This window comes from Ammospiza nelsoni, chromosome 14, assembly GCF_027579445.1.
Source record: "Ammospiza nelsoni isolate bAmmNel1 chromosome 14, bAmmNel1.pri, whole genome shotgun sequence".
Lineage (NCBI taxonomy): Eukaryota > Metazoa > Chordata > Aves > Passeriformes > Passerellidae > Ammospiza > Ammospiza nelsoni.
This window is the reverse complement of record NC_080646.1, coordinates 9326778-9350496: the sequence shown is the minus strand read 5'-3', so window position 1 is coordinate 9350496 and position 23719 is coordinate 9326778. Positions and strand designations below refer to the sequence as shown.

The 23719-nt window shown below is 39.4% G+C and overlaps 1 protein-coding gene across 1 annotated transcript in view; it reads left to right on the top strand.

The window, feature by feature from the left end:
- Positions 1-23719, top strand: part of ADAMTSL3 (ADAMTS like 3) — a 169199-nt gene that overhangs the window by 85066 nt on the left and 60414 nt on the right. Inside the window, exons 7-8 of the mRNA XM_059481814.1 lie at positions 12789-12915; positions 21426-21500. Of these exons, the coding sequence (XP_059337797.1) occupies positions 12789-12915; positions 21426-21500 (202 nt within the window). The remainder of the gene's footprint in view (positions 1-12788; positions 12916-21425; positions 21501-23719) is intronic.

Here is a 23719-nt window from a genome sequence, read left to right as displayed (position 1 = left end):
TATTTATCTATGTAGATAAAGGGTCAATAAAATTAATTCACTCTTCTATTTATGCATGCAAAAGTTAATGAACTTGGTTATTGTAGCTATAGCTTTCCAAAATTTAGTGTATCTGTGTGGATGTGATGAAATTGCAGAGCCTTCCATTTAATTTTATTCATTTTCTGGGTCTCATAATCTCTGTTAAGGAGAAAATGGGACATTTTATGGGATGCAGCCCATAATGGCAGGTGTGAGTATGTAGGTCTGTCTTGTTGTATGGATGAGTGACTGTATGTTGTGGCTGCATGAACTGATTGAGTCTTTGGATGGCAATATAATTTCCTAGATATATTTATTATTTTTTAGTTATGCTAAAACAGAGAGTTATGCTAAAGCAGAGAGTTACAATATTTGCTAGTCTTGCCCATGTCTCATTAACAAAACAATATTGCAAACCTGTTTTATGAACAGAGAGGTTTATAGAGAATGGACATGTTATTGCAATTAGTTTTCTTTCTCTGCAAATGGTTGTTGCTCTGTTAAATGTCTAAAATGTGTGTGACTCAAAAATGCAGGATATGGCCCAGTGAGAAAAATAGCTCTATTATAGAGGAAAATTTGACACATTTGGCAGAAGACTGGTGCATGGATTATAGCAGCACTAATATATGATCTGGGCCTTGCTGTGGGTTTTATGTGACTTCTGTGTATGCTGCAGTTCCAATGCCAGTCGTGTCAGCACAGGGTGCATCTGCTGCCTCTGGAACACAGGGATTCCTCACAGGGAGACTCCATTTGTCAATGCTGCTTCACTCTGGGTCCAGCAGTGTTTGTTACCCTCTATTGGATATAGGATATTCCTCCAGAAACTCTGGAGGTATAATGGTGTATTTACTGGAGGCCAAATAATGTATTTCTTGTGCCATGTTCTTAATGATGCTTCCCACCCCAATAAAAGGCTTTTACCCAGGAGGGCTGCCCAGCCTTTTCTAGGAGGTGAATTTACAGCAGCCTTTGCTGCCCGTGCCCATTGCAGCCTGAGTGTCAGGCTGGATCTAAGGCAGCTTTGGCTTTTCAAGGGCTTGTGGGGTACCAGTGTCTCCCACAGCGACTTCAAACACCTTCTTCCATCCCTCATATATGGCATAAAATTCTCGTTGCCCAGAGTGGATCCAATTTTTTGAAGAACAGTTGGGAGGTATATTTAAAAGGGCTGCTTTCAATGTTTCTTCTTAGCATTTTGTAGTAATTGTGTGTATGTATGATGTAAAATGCTTGGAAATGTAAATAATCAATTTTTAGAATAAATGAAGTGGTGGAGAAGAAATTAATAACTCCAAAAGCAGGAACTGGAACTCTTACACTGTTGAGGAGAATCAGTTTCTTTTCTCTGTCTCCCATTTTTATTTTCCTTATAGTTTCTTCCAATTTCCAAAAAATATTTTTCAGTGTGACGCAACACCTTCACGAAAAAGGTCTGGAACAAACATTTTTAGAATATGTCTTGTGCTGTAACTTATTCAATTTTTAAAATTTATTGCTGATGCTCATAAACAATTAATTGTTTTAACTTTATTTTCTTGAAGTCATTGGCTATTCCTGAGGTATTTTTGCACAAGTTTAAAATTTTCATTTTTTAAAGTATATATTTGATAATTTAGAATTGGATAATTTTATTGAGATAAAAAAATGAAGTAGATTCAATTATTTTAAATGAAGATGCATTTAAATAACCTTTTCCTGTTTTGGGGGAAGAGTGAAATGTTTCTTATTTGTGAAAGGGGCTGTGGGAGGTTGGGTCTTTCTCAGAAAACAACACAGAGCTTTGTGCTACTCCTGTTTGAGCAGGGAAAGAAAACAAATTGACGCCTAATTTTTCCCAGAAAGACATGGTTATTTAGTTAACTGCTCTTAAGAGAAACAGCACAGTCGTGATTCTCCACAATTGTTGCTGTAAGATCTGTCTGGTGGGTTCTGACATGTAATTGGCACAACCAGCAAATTGCTTGGCAAGTGCTTTTACAGCTAACTCATCTAAATGAGCACATCACTCTGCCGGTGTGGGGATCTTCCCTTCTGTGCCTGGGAGCACCAAAGACTTTCTGTAAAGGAGACTGGTGCTGGTTTTGATCATTTATTGTCTCGAAGTTGACTCAACTTCCCCTCCTTTTTCACTTTTGTCTGTGCTCTGGCTCCTGCTAAGGTGGATGCATCACTAATTCTGCCTCTTGCTCAAGCTCTCACCTTGGCAGCATTTGAATTTACAAAGATGGTGAATTCTTGTTCTCCAGCTTCAGTTCTGATCCTTTGCACTTCCCTCATCAAGCAAATCAAGCTAAATAAACTCTGTCCAAGAAAATTGTGAGGTGACAAAGCTGCGCTCTGAATAGGAGGTGGGAGGCTTTACAGGAGGTGAAATCTAAAGGTGGTGGAGCAGGGAGAGGTTTATTGGGAAAATTACTAAGATATTTTGGGGTGGCTTGAGGCTTAACTCAGTCAAACCATTTAATCATGTCTTAGTTTATTACTGTCCTGCTTCTGTTATCAACCCAAATATCTGGGCCTCTTGTGTTAAATGGGGACAGGTCAAAACTTCACTGCCAGGATTTTCACACTTCTGATATTTTTTTCTAGTCCCTGCATAACTCCCAAAACATTTTTTCATATAATGTGTTCCTGCTGTGCCCATCTGGCTGTGGGTGGAGACATTTAAAAACATCTGCATGTCAGACACATATGTGGGCAACATTCACCCAGTTACTCCTCCTGCTTTGGGGCCCTGCCTCTTCTTGGGTTTTGTTTTTAATTTGTGCAGACCTGCTTTTTTTCTACCAGAATGCAGAATGGGGTGTTACTTGTGCCAGCACCTGAAACGGTTACAGTGATAATTTTCCTAATATGGAGTAATATGTTTGGACAACAAATACACGCATCACCCAAAAAATCTGGAGTCCTGAGGAGCAGCCTGAGTAGTTCTGTCCTAGGCTGTCACAATTAGGTCAAGGATGATGTAAATCCTGCAGTGAACTTTCCATTTAGTGTCAGCAAGTTGTTTGTGTTCCAAAAAAGGCAGACACTACACTGTGCCTTGTAGCATATGGCATAAATTTAGCTGACATCAGAACACATCCCACATGTCAAGGGGAGCACCATCCACGTCTGCCATGCCAGCTCTCCTCTGTCTCATGTCATCCTATGGCGAGTAGGTGTCACTCACCACCAAAGCACTCCTAAGCTGGATGTAAATATCTGTCAGAGTTTTCATTGAAAACAGTTTCTGTAAGCTCTTGGAAGGCTCTTGCACTTCATTTTTTAAATAAGCTTTGTTTGCGTTTTAAACTTAAAATTATAGCAGCTTATTAATTTCTTCTGAATCTTGACTCCTTTTATCCTGAGAGTTGCTTTCTCAAACTGTTTGTTTTGTGTACTTTCTCTTTTGGTTCCTGCAGCTACATTTTTTTTTTTTTGCCTGTAAATAAGTTTAAGGACTGCCCAAGATGCACAGGAGGTTTGGTGTGCAGAGACTCAGAAAGGAAAGTTCCCTTTCCATCCTGAGTTACTGCAGACGTGTTTCTAACACGTTAGTCTGAGTAGTTAATTCTTAAATAGCTGTTAAAAAAGCTCTTTCCCCCCCCTAAATTAATACTTACTCTTGATCTTTTTTAATATTTAAAAATTAGGAAAAAAAAAGGTCTGTGTTACCCTTTTCTTCTTTTTAGCCTTTGAGTGATTCATAGGAAGAATGGATTTTGAGGTAGCTCTGTGTCAGGCCAGCTGTTATACTAAACCTGGCATTTTTTCCTGGGTACCACTAATTAGCAAATGCACAGAGTAAAGTGAATTTGGAGCAGGAGGGAACCCCTGTGTAGATGCCTGTGCTCTGTCTGTGTGTTGCTGCACCAGAGCTGGACCCTGCACAGAAAGACTGGCAGTAACTCAGGGAGATCCAACAAAACTTTCTGGCTCTCAGAAAGCTGTATGTGAAAAACTTCATGTGACTGCACACGTGTGACAGGGGCCATAGAACTGGGAGTGGGGGCCCCAGCTGCAGCTCAGGGAGATGCTGGTGGCTCTCCACAAGCCCCGCTGGAGGATGGGGCTGAGCAAAGCAGGGGCTGCCACGTCCTGGTGCCCTGTCAGTGTCACCCTCCCAAGCCTCAGGGGGCTGGGTTCTCATCTGTGGAAGCTCTTGGCACTGCCCAGACCATGGAGCCACCCTTCAAGGGCTGCTCCTGCCCCTTTGAATGTCCCTGCCCACCTTGGTGTGGTGACTCCCTTGTGATGACATTGTTGGCAACTCAGTGTTTGAACTTCTATAAATAACAAATAACAGAATGTTCTCAGACACTGCAGGTAATAATGGGATACTCTCAGACACTGAAGAATTTTTTGGGATCACTTGGTTTTCTTTTGCAGTTTCCCACTTCTGCTAGAAACTGGTGTTTCTTTTCAGGTCTTATCTTATTCTCTCTCCTACTGTTTCTTATGGAGAATGGTCTCCATAGGGATTTCTTACTGTGGAAGTTTATCCTTTCTTGTCAGATGAGTAGTGGTTTTTTTCTGATCTCCAGCGTCTTATCTATACCTCTTTGGTCATAAGTGATTCACTGCCATGTTTTGTTTTGTTTTAGTGAGCTGAGTGCAAATGTGACTTTACTTCCCAGCCTAGCAAGGACCTAAATCATGTGAGCAGTGATAGCAGAAAAACTCATGATTTGGGTGTCATCTTGAAGTAGAGCCTTAGTAACCTTCAAATCCCCCAGGGCCAACTTCACCAAGCAAGGCAGATTTGGCTGAACCCAGCCAGAAAAGGAGCAAAGTAATTTGATTTCATATACTGATTTCTTGTTTGAAAGCGTTCTCACAAACAAGAAGCTCACTGGGAGTTTGTGTCCTATCCTCTGGCTGTGTGTATGTGTGTTTTTTTATATGGAGACCATGTGGGAAAGGGTACTTGCTCCTGCTGGGTGGTCCTATAATCTCTCAGCTCCTCTAGCATGTGACAGATCCTGTAGTAAGAGTTAAAGGTTTTGGAAGCACTTTGTTTTATTTGATGGAAGTGGATTTACAGAGTTGTGGAACACTCTTTAGCCTCTTGCCTTCAGATATAAAATGTCAGCAGAAATATGTGGAAAGTCCTTTTAGGAGTCCTTTAGTATGCAGTGAATTTTATGCACTGTATTTTTTTATTTTCTGGGGGCTTTTTATTGCTTTACATTCTTTTCCTCTGTATGGATGTCTCGGGAATTTGAGCATCGTGGAGCGGCTCCTCGCGCCCATCATTCTGACTTATTTTGCACCTCCATTCTGAGGGTTGCATTTTGACACACTTTGCTGCCTGATTTCTTACCTGTGAGGAACTGAAAATCCTCAATCAGAGGAAGTTCTCCTCCTCCCAGCACGGCTGCTGCCCATTCACCTTGGCAGCTGGGATGCAGCTTCATGGGCTGGGGAGTTCCCTGATGTCCTGAGCCTGGAGGGGCTTTATTCTGTTAATTAGCACATGCTGAAGCCTGTGTCAGCCTGTCTGGGCTGCTACTGTCCTGGGCTGGTTTGATTCCAGAGATGTGGGAACCCGTGCCACAATCAGGCCTTTGTTAGCTCAGACATAACTGAAGAGTTGTGGGACAGGGCCATGGGAGAAGAAAATCATGACTCAGATAAAGCCATCAGACTTTAGACCAAGATAAATCCTCAGTGAGGATAAACTAGGGCTTGAAAGCACTGCTTGAAAGCTAAGATTCCACACTACTTTTAAAGTAAATTAAAAAAAAAAAACTTGCTTAATTGGAGGGATGTTCTGGTATCTCTCCCTCTGCTTGTCAGAATCAATTACTTGTGGATGATGAGCATGGGAAAGAGACACTGGGAGCTTTTTTCTTTATGTTCTCTCTGGGGACATATTTTATCTGTGTAGGAATAAAGTGCAGGCCGAAGCTATCATGAAGTGAAGGATGAGAGCAGAGATTGCAAAGTCCATGAATAAATGGGCTTTGAATGACAGCAAGGTTTTACAGCAGGGCAAAGAGACGTGGAAAATATTGACCAAGGGAGAGCAGGATTTTCACATGACAGTTTTTAAATTCATTTTTATTACAATGAATTCCCATAGCCATATTTAAAATTAGTTATTTGTTGTGTGCGTGCAGTCAGTCCTGACATCTGCCTGTGCTGGATTCTGTGCTCAGACAAGTAGAGCAGGGAAAAATGCAGCAAATATCAGACATTGATGCAATGAGATCTGTGTACTGTCCTAGCACATGCAACTGTGCCATGAAACACAACCTGTATTTCTCTGAGCTTGGGATTTTGTGAGTGTCTATGTTTCTGGAAATAGAAATCTCTTTTCTCTGAGCAAGACCCAAATGACTTTAATTTTCCCTATTGAGTGATTCTAATAAACTGCAATAGAGATTTGTCTTTTTGAGCATGTAAGGATTTTTCACTGTTTTCTTCCTTTACTAGTAAATGCTGAAATAAAACAAGTCAAGTTGAAAACTTGGAAAAGGCATTTTTGTCAGAAGTAATTTGGAGGTTATCTTGTATTTTGGGCAATGCTGTTAACATTTAGAAGTATGTAGATGCTCTTATTCAATTTTTATCTCAGTTCTCATCTCTTGTAAGCCTGAAATAAATAACTTGCTTTAAAGAAGTCCAAATACTGCTATCCTGGTGGCTGGGCAGTCAGATCACTAAGTTGGATATGCTTGGTTTAATAGTTTATTTTCACACTATATTTTGCAAGTCCTAACAAATTTTAAAGGCAGTGGAAGGCACTTGCACCTGGGACACAAAGCCTTTGCCATCTTTCAGATCTGCTGCTGGCCAGTTTTAAAATAAGAACCACTGGACAACATGTACTGAGATAATCACAGACTGTTCAGCCCTTGAAGGGAAGGATCTCCTGTGCAGCAGCTCCATCACATTCTTGTGAGAAATACAATTATTGTCTCCAGTTGTGCATTCTGCAGTGCAGTTCCGTGCTCAGCAGAAGTACAGCACCTCTTTGGCATTTTAAGCACATTGGGCACTTCCCCATAAATGATTTGCTGGGTTTTCTGCTTCAGCTGATTTTCAGTAAATGCCATCTGTATGTTGGAGTTGAAATTCCACTTGCAGGTTGTTCCTGGAGTACACATTCTGTGCATCCTTTGGAAGAGCCAGGCCCCTGGAAGCACATGAATAGAAATGTACCCAGAGTGGCTTTCAGCTGGGTTTTCCTGACACCTGGGGGTTTGCTCAGCAGCTGTAAAGGGATGGTAATTATGTCATATTGAGATATAGTTGAATTGATTTTCTGTTTTCATATTGTTAAATCAAATCACATTAATAAAGGGCATTACTCCCTGAAACCAGACTGCCAGTCCCTCAAGCAAACAGAACACTGCAAAACAGAAGCATGCCTAATATTTTTAATGGAATCACTGATAAATGAGAGTCTGTATCAATAATAAATTTCTTAGTCAAACTAGGAAATTATATAGTATTTAACAAATACATTGCTGAATATTTAAATTCCATGTCTGCTAAAGAGCTTAGTCTAAGACATGGTAGATAGAAAAATAATAGCACAAGTGCAGCTTCAGTTTTAATGTTTCATAGAATTTATGTATCTGTCACAAATAAAAATTGCAGTGATTTATTCTTTTGTGGCTGCTTCTATAAGGAGAACTCAGAATATTTGTTTTTTCTGGCTATACCTGGATCTTTGGCTCCAGAGGGCCCTAGAAGGGGGAAAGCTCATTTTGAAAGAGAAATATTATTTATAATTATCTATACTGCTGGATATGATTTCATGCATTTGATACTAATATTGACACTTAACACTTACATGATGCTTGTTATACAGAGGTGTCTGGTTTTACTCATCTCTGAAATAAATATTTTTATTTTGTAAAGCGTATGTTTATCTTCAGCTTATTTATTTGAAGTATATCATCTTGAGTCATTGGCATTCCAGAAAACTTGAATAATTGAAATTGAATTTAGGATGGCTGAAGCAATGGTATAACAAACAAATGTTGAAATTTTGAAACTTAATTCTGTATCAGATTTTGCACTGGCAATTCTAGTCCTGTTTGTATTTTTACTTATTAAGAGAAGTCTCTGAAAGGATGGAGGGAGGGTGTGGGTGGGATTTGCCTTGTTTTTCACTATGGTGCTTTTTTACCATATTGGAATTTCAGTTAAAATTCTGTCATCTTGCAGTCCTTTCAATTTTCTTATCATACTTAATTATAAACATCTTAACAAAGGAAGCCTTTTGAATTTAACAGATTATTCTTGGACCTTCACAAATCAAAATTAACATGCTACATTAATTTCTTTGTTTAAGTCCAATTCCTCAGCTGAAACACTTCTAATTGAATATGACCTAAAGAAACAGCTTTACATGAGCTTCTGAGTGATTTTTGGATTCACATTTGCAAAAATATTTTTAATGTTCCATAGTCACGTTTAACATATCAGCAGTGATTTCATTCTTCTCTTTCATCCATATTGCTGTACTTTATACCCTGACCTTTTGCTCTTCCTTTGCCTTTCTGAACCTGCATGAACTATTCTAAGCATGCTCCAAAGTATTTAACACCCTTCAGGATTGTCTTTCACAACAGCACTGCCACGCTAAGGTTTGTTGGAGCAGATGAGGGGTTTTGTTCACTGCTTAACCAGATGCTTTCTATCTGAGCTGCTTGTGAGAAAAGTATACATAATTCTGTAAACTATATAGTTCTTTTTCATCTTGCTCTTTTTTTTTTTTCCCCTTTGTAAGAACAGAAAAGCAACTTATTCAGGTTCTGTCCGAAAATATTAATGGATTGGAGGCCTGTTTCTGAAAATAATCCTGCCATATCCAAATTCATTTGTACCCCACCATGGACAATTTTATAAATTCACAAACTGCTTGTTTCCCCAATACTCTTCTTATATTGAATTTCTACTTGCTGTTTGTTTTGTTACGTATTGGTGAATACTCTCCCTGCTGTCTGAGGAGCTCAATTACAACCTGGTCATTACAGTACCTGTATCATTTTTTGGGATGATGATATTTATGATTACAAATTTCTTAAATTCACTGGATTCCAACCCTTCCATTACACAGTTTATGTTATCAGTTGTTTCATTAATTCAGCCTACGTTAAAATCACCTAATATTATTTCTGACTATGCCCTAAAAGCCTGCAGATGTTTTCCCAGTCTGCCTGTAATATTTACAGCTGATCCCTTTGCTCTGTAAACAGCAAGCAATGTGGGGTAAATTAACCCCACAAAATGCCTTAATTGTGAAAATCATCAGCCTCTTTGGCTGGCTGGGGTGGAGGAAGGCTGCTGCCATTTATCATTTTCTTGTCCTTGTTGCAGCTTTATTTGCGAATAACCAAACTTACTGTCTTCAAAATGTTTCATCGAACACTTTTTTTTCCTCTTCAGTAGTTATTGGCTGAAATAAGAATACCTTAAATTCATAATATTTTGTGCCACAATGCCATATGCTTTTAGGACCCTGTTTCCAAGGCTGTACCTTACAGCTTCCTCTTCTGGTGGGATCTGTGGCTGTTCAGCTCACCTGAGACATACCTGATCAAGGGTTGCAAACAGATAAAAAAGGCTGGCTCTAGACTCTGAGGTTTGAAATATGTCCCATCCCAGAGTTCACTTATTAAAATTCCTTCTTGAATTAGCTCTAAATTTGTGGCTTGTTGCTTAAAAACCTGTGAAATTTTTGGGTCCTTCATGTTAAACAAAATATGGGATTCTATGCTCACTTCAAGTCAAAATTGTGATTATAATTTGAGTTGTTTTCTAAATTGTGTTCCCAGATATCATTGTTTGCTATTCATATTTGTAACAGCTGATGTAAACATAATGTGGGAAGGAAATCTGCAGAGGGTGAATGCCTCTAGCTGAACACACCACCTCTGCTGTCAGGGGAGCTGTAAACCTTTTCCCACATCCAGGTCCCTTGCAGCTAGCACTCCTGTTTTATTTCTGTGGCATTTCTGTATTATTAAAAAATAAGCAATAATACTATATGAAACAGCCCTCCAAAGCGTGCTGCTGCGCTGATTATCTTTTTGTACATTTTGTGTAGGACACAACAATGCCTTGTGTTTGCACAGTTGTGTGATTTTTGTTACACCCAGTGGGAGTTTGTTTTCACAGGGGCTGTGTGGAAGAGCCCAGGCTGGATGTTTGTTATTGTCATGTTGGGCTCTAGTGGGCTGGTCCTGCTCTGCTTGCTCAGTGCCCTCCTCCCACTAAAGACCTGCAGCATCTGTAGCCTGCAAATATGCAAGAGCTTAAACTAAGAAAAATAGCACTTTTCCACACAGGGTGTTGCAATATGCAACTTATTTTTTCCTTGGAAATTAATTAATGAGTGAATAAACTGTTTTTTAAGATATAGAAAAGGAGATATCAGTATGAAACAGAGATGTATTAGAGATATCTGTGGAAAGATTAACTCACAGCTTACCTCCATGTTCTACTAGTATCTTTATATGAATAAGGGCAGGAGGATCAGTGGAGAGCAGTAACAACTTTAAAGGTCTTCCAAATAGAAATATAGACTCTCTCAGCCTCTGGTATGGTCTCCATCATTGCACCATCTGCATGCTTCACAATATTTAGGAAATTAATTCATGCAACAGCTCTGTCAGCTGCGGGTCTGCACTTAGACCCCTTACATGGACTGAAATGGAAAAACACAGGAGTTTTGAAAGGTCAGAAAAGAAATTCTGTTGTGGAGCTGGGAACTGAAAGAGTTGTCAATGCTGAGGCAAATGTGTCTGTGGAGCACATTATTATTATACCCATAAAGTTTCATCTGCTTTCTGATTCACGGACTGGCCCAGTCAGTTTCTGCTTCTTAAATGATATTTTCATTCATTTCTCAATGTTAATTGTTTATAAAATGTGAAGATAGACTTGTTTATAGTCATTTGGTTACAACCTTTTCATGTTTTTCTGGGTGTCAATAATGAGCCCAGAGCTAATTCTAAAGACAACTTCAGGTGCAAATCCTTTGATCTGTAATCCATGCCTAAATTACAGCAGTGTTCCCACATGCCTCCTGTGTGGTAAATAAGCACCTGTTCTGAGATGGGCTGAGTTCACACGTGTGTACATTTGCTTTATTTTTACAACTAACTTTTTGTTAAAACCCAAATGATTTACTGTGAGTGTTAAGTGCCTTATTTATTTTTAAAATTAATTCTTTGCTGGGCTAGAATTAAGGACCCCTTCAATTGCAGGAATAAAATAATTTCCTGCTGCTAATATACGTTTCTCTGGAAAATCTGAAGCCCTTGGGGAGGAGATGCCTTGCCTGCAGGTCTCTCAAGTAAAGGACAGTAAACTGTCCCCATGAATGCCCTCCTCTAAAGGGAATTCAGGCTGTGAGGAATTGGGAAAATAAGGGAGAGGGGCTGAAGGGGGAGGTGGGGCTGCTTTGTTTTCTTTTCCACAGACATGTGAAACTTTGAGATTGCGTTTCTCCGTGTTTGGCAGTGGATGTGTGTGATTTGTGTGTCTGTGTGTGTGTGTTGACTCAGCCCTGCCTCTTATGTGTGGACTGGATCCTCACCTCTCCGAGGGGATCGTGTGTCAGCTCTGGCACAGCGCAGATCCAGGATCTTGGCAGCTGAGCTGCCCCTTCCAAGCATTTTTATATAGGAAGAGGCGTGTGCTGGCCAGCTTCAGAATTCTAGCACTGCTTTTAACTCTGAGTTTCCAGAGGGTTTTCTATCCGTTTGTCAGTTTGGATTTTTGTTAAATATACACACACCCATGACAAATTAACTGCCCTTCTCGGGGGTGTGTGAATGCAAGAGCCAGGTAGGCTGGCTTGAGAAAACTTGAAGCTGGAGATCAGCTTTTTACCACATTGTTCAGCATTTGGTACTCCCTGGAAAATTCTTCTATGAAATGGTGAACAGTAAGATAGGTGAGGCCAAATACTTATCTTCCATTCATCAGGAAGCTGCTTTTAGTCAATTTTTGTCTATTCTTTGTCTTTCCATTCTTGCTCCCATCTTTCTTGTGGAGTTGACTGATATGCAGAAAAAGAAAAACCTGGAAAAATGTTTTCATTATAATTTGGAGGGTTTTCAGTTGACAGGATTTTTTTTTAAATTGCTTTTTGAATTTTTGGCAGTGTTTAAGTTTGGGTGTTTTTATAATAATCTTTGGAAAGTTTTATAGAATGGGTCTTATAGTCATAATCCAGAAAAAATCCAAAGGTGAGAAGTGAATCGTCCAAGTTTTTTAAAAGCTGGTTAACAAATGTGTATGTAATTGATATTGATGTAAATGGCAAATAGATCTACACAAGTGCCAGTTAAATTCTGGATGGACAAGACACTAGAATGTTAGCACTGCCCTCAACTCCCTGTCCATGAAGCTGAGGGCTGAGTGCCCTTTAGATTTTTAACTTGGAATGTTTAATTGCATTTATCCTTTCTCAGACATAATTAAACAGGTGATGAAAACCAAATTGTAAATAACTTAGCTATGCCTTGTCTCGGAAAGAATAATGCTCAATGGTATTCATTCACATAAGTAGTGGGAAACAGATTCATGTATTTCCTATGCTTGAATAGCTTCATGTATCAGTTGTTGTGGTTCATCATTAAAATCATGGAAATGACAGCATGCTTTTAAAATCCTAAATGGCAAGATATGCTTTGATAGAATGAGGCCAACTCATAAAATCAAAAGGATAACATAATAAATAAAATTCCAGAAACCTGAGCATGTCTGCTGCAGCTCTGCCCTCCTTGTGACTGTGCTGTTGATGTTGGCAGGCCGTGGGCTGCGATCGGCAGCTCGGGAGCAACGCCAAGGAAGACAACTGTGGGATCTGTGCAGGAGATGGCTCCACGTGCAGGCTGGTGAGGGGACAGGCCAAGGCACACGTCTCACCAGAAAAAAGTAGGTTGCAAATTGATCCTGTGGTGATTTATCCTTGACTGTGTTTTCTTCTTGTATATCAGCGTGTATATTGCAGGGACCTCTTAGCCAGATACCTGTTTGCAGTTTTGCAAAGCTACTTATTCTGAAGGCTGTGCTGGATTAGTCTGCTGAAATTCCGTGAGGGATGCCGCACATTAGGATACAGCTAGGAAAGAATTTGAGATATGCATTTTTTTTTTAATAGAGCTACTCAATTCATTCTATCAGGAATAACCGTCAAGATGCACATCTTATTTTAGAGGGTATCCTCATGTTGCAGTATATGTGATGCTGCAGCAATCCATGGAAACATCTTATAGATGGTTTTATGGAAATAGTGGCCTGTGCTTGTAAGTACCTGGTTTCAAATTAACTTTGATTTTTTTAATTTTTTATTTTTAATTTTTTTTTGGTGGGTTTTTTTGTGATGTCCGATGACAGTTGAACATCACGGACAAGATACAGCTTGTTTAGTACAAAAAGCACAAAGTGAAAGGGACTAATACTTCCATCTCTTTGTGTACTGGGCTCAAAATCCACCATTCTTTCTCAAAATGATGAGCATCTTACTGGCAGTAACTCTGTAGGTCTCAGTAATATCAAAAATATAGAATATAAAAGAGGAAAGAGGAAGCGTATTGGAATTAGACCCTTTGCTGAAGTCTGAAGAGTCTGGCTATTTTGATATGCAGGCAAAGTTTTCCAAACAAAGACTCCCCTCTGACACTGGTGCTCTCCAACCTCACAGATGATGCTCCCTGGAATCTCACAGCACATGTCCCATGTGTTTATCATATGAATAGTTGCCTCACATAATTTTTTCTTTTTCTGAACTCACATTGTGTATTTGTCACATAAGAGATGGGGCTGTTGGGGTTACTACCTTCCTGCAAAGTCACTAGGTAGAAGGGTGGTCTTAAAGTCAGTGCTCCAAATTGAAATGCAACCAGGTTTTCTCTTTAATGGATGAAGCCCCGCCTCTGACAGCTGCCTATATTTTAATATTGTTGTATTTCAACCTGCAAAGATTTCACTTGTGCACTGATTTTGAAAGAGCTTTGTCTAATGAATCAGGCTAAAATCTTATTGCAGTATATATAACTATTCCCATTGGTTTTTTAATGCCTCTGTTTTCAGTAGGCTTCAGTTTGGATGTAACTTGAAGTAGTTTATTTGTTATCCCAATGTTCATTGCTTTGCAGTGTCGTGCCTTGTACTGCCCTGCAAGGGTGTTGGGTACCACTGTGCAGGAGCATAATTTCTGTAATTCAATACATGTATATAGCAAAGATAATCTAAATTAAAAAGTGCCTGGCTGTGTGGCAGTGACTTTTAAAAGGATAATTTTCCACAAGCTGAAGAGCCTTTTTTTACGTATTAGATGGTCTATCAGTGTTAGCCTTTGCCTTGCTTTGACTAAAGGTGTTTTTTATTGATGGGAGAGTGTAGTTCACTAATTTATAAAATTTTTTATCATGAAAGAGTGAGAAAATGCCTTGAATGCTTACAATGAGCTAAAAAAGAATTTTCATGGGGGTCACTTTTTATTCATTGCCATATCAAAGACTCAGAGCTTCGGATCAGCACAGATCAAACACTTGTAAAACAAATATTTTGTAGTGTCTCCAGGTTGTATTTGTTTTGTGTCTCTAGATAGATACAGATATATAGGGATATATGTGCACAAAATAGCTTTTTCCCTTTCTGATGGGAAGGTCAGCTGGAATTGAAGGTTTTTGTGTTGTTTATTCCAGCTTTACAGCACCAGAGTTTCTCCTGGAGAAGGATGATCCCTGGGGACACCATAGCTGGTTCTAAGGCAGCCCAAATACACTTTATGGATTGGTGACTCTGATTGGATAGCTCAGGATAAGTGAAATAAAAAGTTTCACATTTAATTGCCGCTTAGGATGGAAGTACAGTAAAAACAAAGTGGTAAAAGGGATCTGGTTTTGAAACTGTCATTTTATGACAGAAAATATTAATTTCACTTGTGGTGTTCTGGCTCAGGTAAGAGCTGTCTAGAGCTGACATCACTTGGTGGAAGGTCTCCCATTGCCTTGAAGGTTCTGAAGAATGCCTGTAGTTCATTGTTTCCTCTGTTATAACTCAGTGTCTCCTTAAGAGCCCTTTAAAATTAAAGACCAAGAAAGGCTATTCTGAGGAAAGATGTCAGTTTTGCCAAGTTTTGGGTTTATCTTGCACTGCAGTAGGCTGGATGATATGAATGAATTACCACTGGCATAAGCAAAACAGTCCATATGATACTAAATTCAGAACTTGATGTTTTTCTTGGTTATTGTGATGGTGCCAAAATATATTTTGGGTCAAGTTGTTGAGCACTATGCAATGAGTTCCATATAATCATCCTGTGTGTGAATGAAATGTGGAAATAAAGCCATCCTTTCTTTGTGGTAAAATGTCAGTGGAGGGAGGCACATTATCTTCCAAAGAGTTATTTGGAAGCTTTCAGAACTAGTGTTGAGAAAATATCGACACATGACAGAAATGTATTTAATAGGGAGCTTAAGGCTGTGAGCAGGATGTAAATTTTACCGTTCAATGAAGCAAATTAAAAAACTGGAAGGAAAGCAAGAGCCAAAGATTTTAGTATAAAAAAGAGGCATAAGGGAAAATAAAGTGCTTGGTTATCTTAGCCCTTATTTTAAAACAAAGAAATTTAGGCATTGATAGCAAATGATTTCTCATGAAGCACTAATTTTGTTTTATTATGTTTTTTATATGTTTTTACATTAAATTAATGTCTTTGATCAGAAAGTTAAACAGCAGTGAAAGGGAGCTTACTGTTTTGCAAATATGAAAGGAACAATTATTTCAAAAGTTTATTTTTTCCACTAACACTTAATTGCCTTTGAAAGACAAAGTAAGTTAAACTTCTGTCAGCAAGCCAGATTCTAACATTCTGGTAAAATGATTAAAGGTTTGACTAACGATATTCAAACAAAAAGTGTAATAGGTTGTAAAATGTACCATCCCACTGGGAAATGAGATATCATGGGCCTGAAGTTTCTAGTACTAAATGCATGGAACTCCCATTAACTCAACTGCGCTTTGTGCACGTGGAAAAATGGTAGGATTGGACCCTCATATCTCCTTTCTGCACCATTGTTGGCAGAAATGGTAGAAAAATGTTCTGGTCCTGATACCAACACAGAAGACAAGATGCTGGTTCAGCGGGGGGTGAAGTTGAAGGTGTGGACTTGTCCCAATCTGGTTTTATTTGATTCCCAAACTACAAGATACTTGCAAGATTTGCTTTTCTTAAGGTTTTGCTGAAGAGCTTCTTATAAAAGCTTTCACTGGTGATGGCTTTGTAACTGCTTGAATTTCCTTTTGCCATGTGCTTTATTTCCTATGGCACTTTGTAATATACCAGTGGTCCCTTCTTCTCACATGATGTATGCCATCATCCCCAAGCATGCTTAACCAAAAACCTAATTTCACTTTGGTCATTTATCTAAAGAGAGGCCTTTGGCACAGCTCCCTCTTCTGTGTCATCAGCCAGCTCAAGTTTGTGACAACTTCTTGCCTCACGTAATTTTTCCCTCTTTGAAATAAATATACATGGAGCTAGCAACCCCAATTGTCAAGGTTGCCTGATGCCTCATTTTCTATGAAGGGTTATTTTCCAAAATTAGACAGTTGTGTCAGTAACTTCTCATGCCAGGTGCTATGTGTTTTGGAGAAAATTCAGCCAAAACAGCTCAGCATATTCCAAGGACACAGAAGAGAAAAACATGTTGTTTCCCACTGTCAAAACATTCTTGAAACCTTTTATTTAATATGTCTTAAAATCCCCCCATTGTTGGACTTGATCACAGATCAGGGATTTGAAATTTGGCAGGCAATGATCTTCTGGTCATGGATAAGTCTTTTGCAATGTCTGTGAACATCAACACATATTTTAATACAACCTTTACAAAAAATCCCCAACCTTTTCCTTCAGTTTCAGTGGAATCTTCTTGGATGTTAACGGCTGAAATTTCTGAAAACTTATCCTTTTTAGTGTTCTCTAGCTTGTTACAAGTTCTGACTGCAAACAGATTGCATGTGTGGAGCCTCCTTAGAATACATGTTGCTCTTCCAGAAATAAGCTATTAAATTTTTTCCTTGAGCTTACTCTTACTTTCTGCTTTACTGCAGTGTGGACCAGGTGCCACAGGATGAGCTCTGTGATACCTCCTACCTCACATTCAGGCATTCAGAAGAGATTTTGTGGAGAGCTTCCAACCTCCTGAGCTTCAGACTTATGACAGGGAGAGATGAGATCACATGAGGAGAGGGAAAGATGAGAGGAGCTGAGCAGGAAAATTTGCCATTAGTTCATGCAGTGTAGGAAAGGCAGATGTGAGAAGGTGGGTGGAGGATGTGGGACTGGCTGTGCAGACACACTGAGTCAAGGAAAGAGGAAGAGAAGACTGAGATTAGATAAGCAATCTGGGTGGGAGATGCAGTCAAAAACACTTGGAGAGGAAGAGGAAAAATCAACTATCTGTAGAGCCAGAAGAGGGAATTGGGACTGGTCTGGCAGGAAAGCTGTGTGTGGGGAGGGATAGGATGCCAATGCATTAGTGTTCCAGTATGGATAAGGAGCACGTTTTTTGAAGCAAATTTCACCATGGCCCTAACATACTGTTCATTAGTTCACATCACAGAGTGGTCTTGGAGAGCATAAATTGGAATTTTTTGGATGAAGCCAAACCAGAAGATATGTCCCAGAAAAGCAACGATGTTCTCCAGCAGCTATAGGACATCCAGTCCAGGAGATCAGACTAGAATTGGTCCCAACAAGGCACCTGCAATTTTGTAGTGTGGATTCTGGGTCTTCAGCACCAACTGGTTCAGTCTAGACATCCCTTTACTTTGGTTGGTTTACTTGAGGCTGTTACAGATAGTATGAAGCCTCCTTTTGTACTTTCATGGTCCCTTTTGTCTTGAAGAAATTTCTTAATAAGAACATTGGCTATTTCATGACTCATTTTGTACTGCATTTCCTTAAGATCCATTCTCTTGAGGGGCTGTTTACTGCATGTCTTTTATGTTTTCTCCAGTGCATGTATTTGGGTTTGCTTTCATTAGGCAGGTCAGCACAAAACCCAGCAGAAATGCCTTCTGGAATTATGCCTGATGCCAGAGTGGAGGAGGGAAGCCACTGCAATAAGGTTCCAAATATTTTGAGATTTTTAGTTCCTGTGTGCTGCAGTTGTTCCTCCTTGTATTTTGAGAGCACAAAGGTCTTCGATCAGAACCAGGGAGCCAGCAAATAAGTTCTGAGCAAATACATAGAAAGAAACACATTTTATAGACCTGAAATAAACCTCTGGCCTGCTATAAGAGGAGAGAGGGGAAAAATCCCAACTGGCCCATATGTGAAACAGTAAATGGGTCCACCATGGCCCACATGGAAAAATAAATAAAACCTGCTGAATTGGATTGAGTTTAGGAATGTGGCTCCTTTATTTTGATCCTGGGGATTAGCTCCCAGTCTTACCATAGCAGGGAGTCTGATCTTGCTCTCATTGAGATCCAAAATCTAAATCCACATTAACACCATAGAAACAGGATCAAACCATGACATCTAAAGTAAAAGTAATCCAGGAGCTTAATCGGCAAGTGCTGTGTTGTGTGCACACATTTTCTGAGAGAGTCTCTGGGTGAGAGTGGAGGGAGATGGCTCCATGTGCTGCTGGCAATGCCTGTCCTGAAAGCAGTGCTAGAATAGAGAGACAATATCTCACCTGCTTCTCAGTTTTTAAGGTGAGCCTTAATCTGACCTCATATGTTGGAGTCTGGTGTTTCTGCATGTTCCAGATGATTTGGGATAATTTGTTTTCATCTGTAGACAAAGGTCAGCAATTAACTTTCAAAGAAATACTGTAAGGGGGAAAAAAATTTAATCAAAAATTCTCAGTATGGATTTCAGGGTAGCAATTTCCCCTCATGTTTTTGTAAGAGTTCACTGCTTTTAGCAGTGTGAACCCTACTGATTTAATGGGAAATGTACAGCATAACCATTTTAAATGGGTTTACAGAGCCTTGTGTTTCTTTAAGGATATGAATTACATTCAACTGAGAGCCAGAAACCTTTGGAATATATAATTTTTAGGAGCCAGACCTGGACAACCTTAACTATTTTTTCAAAGCTGTCCTTAGGAGAAAGAACTGACCCTTATGGTCAGTTCTGTCCCATTTCTTCCAAACCCTCATCTCTGTTCAGAAGTCCAAAAATCCCACATTTATTTTTTCCTGTAATTTACTTCATCTCAAGGAAAGACTGCCCTAGGTCATGATTATCTCAGTCAGGTTACAAAAATCTCCTGCTGTCAGACTTCTTGACAGGTCTGTGGGCTGCAGAGGCTGCCTGCTGCTGCGGCGGTGAGCTCAGCCATCCCTAATGCAAATAAAACACTTTCTGCTAATATTGTCTCTGCCACAGAGAAACACCAAATTTAGCACCCCCATGAGACTTTTGGACCATATCAGAGAGTGCTTGGGTGAGGGTGGAATGTCTGTAGTACTGCAAAAGGAATGTGAGGCATCCTGGAAAGGGATCTGCAGGGTCTGCCTGTGGGGAGGTGCAGGGAGCTCAGCAGATCAGCCCTGCTGTTCTCCAAGGAGCCGTCCTGCACATCTGTGCACATCTGCAAAGGCAGCCTGTGGCCCTGCAGCACGGGCTGCCCTCAGCTCCACTTCAGGGCAGCAGGTCATGCATTCTGAACTGGCCATCCTCTGACCTTTACTGGAGGTTTTGTGCTGTGACTGACCTTGGTTGTTATCAGGATGGGATTCAATTCCCAACCAAGTAAGCACAGATGGGCCCCTCAAACCTGCTTTCTCTCAAATACTGTCGAGCACATGTGAATTCAGTAGTTATTTCCTTACTTTAAAGATATACACACCCACTACCTCCTGGATATCTTTAGCAATTCCTCTGATGAAAAACCAAGATGCAAAAAGATATTAAGTGGTTCGGTAGTTAATGTTTTTTCCAGGACTCCTTAGTTGTGTTATTGTTTTACTGTAGTATTTTTCACTCTGGTGGAATACACAAGAATGAAATTAATAAAGCTCATATTTTATTACATCCAAAATAAATTGTTATATTTAAATGTCCTTCCTAGAAATTGATGATATAAAAACTGTAACATAAGAAGGTGTTTATTTCTGAAAAAATAATTGCAGTATTTGCTTGAAGTATTCTGAACATTTGGCAGGAAATCATACTTATGCTAAGGAGATGTAAACCAGAAGCTGATAATTTAGCATCTACTATAAAGGGGTCCAGTTTGAAGTGGAAAGAAACCTTTTTAAACTATTTTTTTAGTTAAAACTAAACTCAACTATTCTTCCCTTAAATATTTTATGGGTAATTCTGGAGCCGGTGTATCACTGACTTTCAACACACATTTCATTTTAAATCTGCGAAAAGGAACTTCCTCTGCAGCAGCCACTGAATGTGCATTAGTTTCATCACCAAGCAGAGCATCTTGTGCAGGGTGCACAGGGCACGTGTGGCAGGGCCTGCCTTGCAGAAGGGATGCAGTTGGGCCATGATGGAAATGGGTGACAGCTCCTTGGATGCTTCTCTCTTCCTTTTGTGGATATCCCTGTGGATACCCTTTCCTGAGAGCACTGCTTTTGTTGGCACGAAGGTCTCTAGCCTGTTGGTTTGACTGGTAACTCAGTTTGCTTGGGCAAATCGCAGATTTCCTACATTTGAAATGAGAAGTAATAACTTTCTGCCTTTGTAAAATGCACTGAAGTAAGTGTGTTGCACATTTATATATGGAGAGGCCTTTCAGGCAGCCAAAAGCTGTTTTGTATTGATATGTCCTGTTGGGGGCTGGTTTGGTTTATAGTTAATTTTAAATTGAGCCTCTTACTGGAAGAAATGATCTTATATGGTAAGTTAGATGCAGACACCCTTATAACATGTACCTTATAGCTATTATATATTTTCTCTTAACTGGTCTGTAATTGGTTAAGGGTTAGTGTTAAGTAGATGATTTATTTCCTGTAAGTCCTGCCACTTATTAAAGTTGTGACCTGCAGCAGGAAATGAGGTGTGGGCAAAATGAGACTGAACAGCTGCAGGTTTTTGTAAGGGGGAAGGACTACTTAGCAGATTCCTTATGTCAATTCAGTGATTAGAAAATACAACTAGGACAGCAGAGTGTAAATATGTTCCTAATACACTACTGACATTTCAGTTGCTATTGTTAATAGCAAATTATTTTTCAAGAGAAAGCAAGATTTACAAGTCCATTTATAGGTCTTAATAGTTGCATGACATATCAAACAGACTCAGTACACTGTACTTAATAAAATAACATATTATTTTTAATAGAAAAACTGTGAAAGCTGTGAAATATTTTCTTAGACACATTTGAGGGTTTTCAGTCTAATTATGTGACGTACAAATTCCCTGATGAAAGATAATTTCTAAACCAGTTCTTTAATGTTTGTAGGGGAAGAAACTGTGATTGCTGTACCACATGGGAGTCGGAGTGTAAGAATCACCCTGAAAGGACCAGCACACCTTGGTATGACTGAGTGTTTTATGTATTTATACATAGGTAGAAGATAAAAACACAGCCTTGTATCTGAAGTCATTCAAATTTTGGAAAATATGGGTAAGATCATGACCTCAATACCTTGATTCGTCTTCCCATCTTTAATATCCAGCCTGGAGATAATCCTAGAGAACACTGGAAAGTTTACTTGGTAAAGAGAAATAGAATACATAGAGGTGGTTTCTATTCCTTCCATCTAAACTAATATAAAGCCTCTCAAGTACAATACACTCTTAAACAACATCAAAATAAACAACTTCCAGAGGATTATGTGAACCAACAACCCTTGCATAACTCAGCCCCAGATTTCTGTTCAAGCCTCTGACAAGTGATCTAGGTACAAATGAAGTTGGGTGAATGACTACAGAAGTCTTGCTTCCATGTAATTCTTTTATTCATTGCATACCACCAATGAGAAACAGTTTGTTCTTCTCCAAGACAATTGTTTCCAATATTTTCTTATAAGGCTGATGGCAGTATTTATGGCAACTTCCTTATCCGTAGGCCTAGTTTGCCTAGAGAATTGATGGTTTCAGTTCAATGGTAAGGGAATACCAAGCAATGAGATAAACTATTAATTTAACTTTGAACAATTTTTCATCCAGATATAGTCTGGATCATAGAAATAAAAAGAACTTCAGGTCTGAGATATGTAAACAGAAGTAAAAAATACTTTTTATTTGAAAATTGCTCATCAGTTTGTTTGCTTTTCCAAAATATATTGTCACATCCTTTCAAAGAAAAAAACTGAAATAAAACTCCCTCTTCAGAACAGCTCCAGAGTGACAATAACTTCTAGATATACTACTTATATTAAAAAAGTACAAAGCTGAATTTATATTGAAATAAATAATATTCCTTTAAAACTGTTGAGGGGATGTGTAAAGGAGTGATCCTGACCAGTTCAGGTCAGGACTCTTGGACTTTCTTAAGTAGTTCTGCAGAAGGAAGTTGTTGTTTCAGCTTTGTATGAGGAAAAAGCACTAGATTGAGTGGCTCTTGGGGGATTTCTGGAAAGCTCCTGAGGAATGCAGCAGCAGCTCAGTAACTGAGTACAGAGTGCTTCTGGCTTCCTACCCAGGGTGGTTCTCTAAAGAAGCTGTGGCTTGGCATCACCTTTGTTAGTTCACTCTCTAGCTGGACAGGAATTGTGAAATGTTCCCTTAACCACTTCCACCAGCACATCTGTTTGCAAATCTGCAAGGATTTAGACATTTTTTACCTAAAATTAAAATTGCAGAGGTAAAAACAACTGAGAGCTGTTGTGGGGAGGGAAGTGAGAATTGCTTCTGGCTTCATAGCCAGGTCTCCAAGAGCTGATACCCCAGAGGTGTTTCTCCACCCTCCCACTGTACGTGTTCCTGGGTGTTTGTCACTTAACAGAAAATACCAAATGATCCCTTGCTGCAAATTCATCAACTTTTGTGTGGGTGTGCTGGTAGAATTAAAGCCAGAATTAAAAAAAAACCAAACATCTACTATTACAGGTTCCATTTGTCAGAGATATTTTTCCTGGCTTGCAATGAGTTGAATATAACAGGTGAAGCAGGGACTACTTATTGTTAAAGTTTTATACTGCCTCCTGTTGCCAGTATATATTTGTCCTTCAAGTGGAGTCAGCAGCAATAGCAAAAACTTGAAGAGCACTTTGGAGTGTCTGGCACTTTTCCCTTTATCTTGTGTTCAGTGGGGCTTCATCCTGGGTTTATGATCTGGTCTTGTTCCAGGAAAGCACAGCTGCTGGACTAATCAAAAATGGAAATGTGGTTGGAGATGTAGCACATAACAGATTTGGAACAAATGCTCTGAGCATTGTTTTGCAACCTGCAGTTAGTGTATAAGCAAGGACTGCATTTCTTTGCAGCTGGTTAGAATAAGTGCTTTGTTTGTGTTTCTGGGCACTTAAACAGGCAGCAGACTGGTCAACATGCAACTTTGGATTTTTAACAAATATGGCCCCTCTGTATTTCTGCCTGCTAGGGTTTGGTGAAAGATTTGGTGGAAAATAACTGAGTAATTAGCACAAAAAATGGGTCTGAATAAAATGTTTCATTGTGTTGGCTTTGTTTTAGATTTGGACTGTATCATGGCTTTTCTAGTAGTTGTTTTAAGAGCATTAGAATCAAAAGTAAGACTGAAAGTTCCCTGAAATTAATCCTCCAGCAGAAGAAACAGGAAAACCAGAAGCT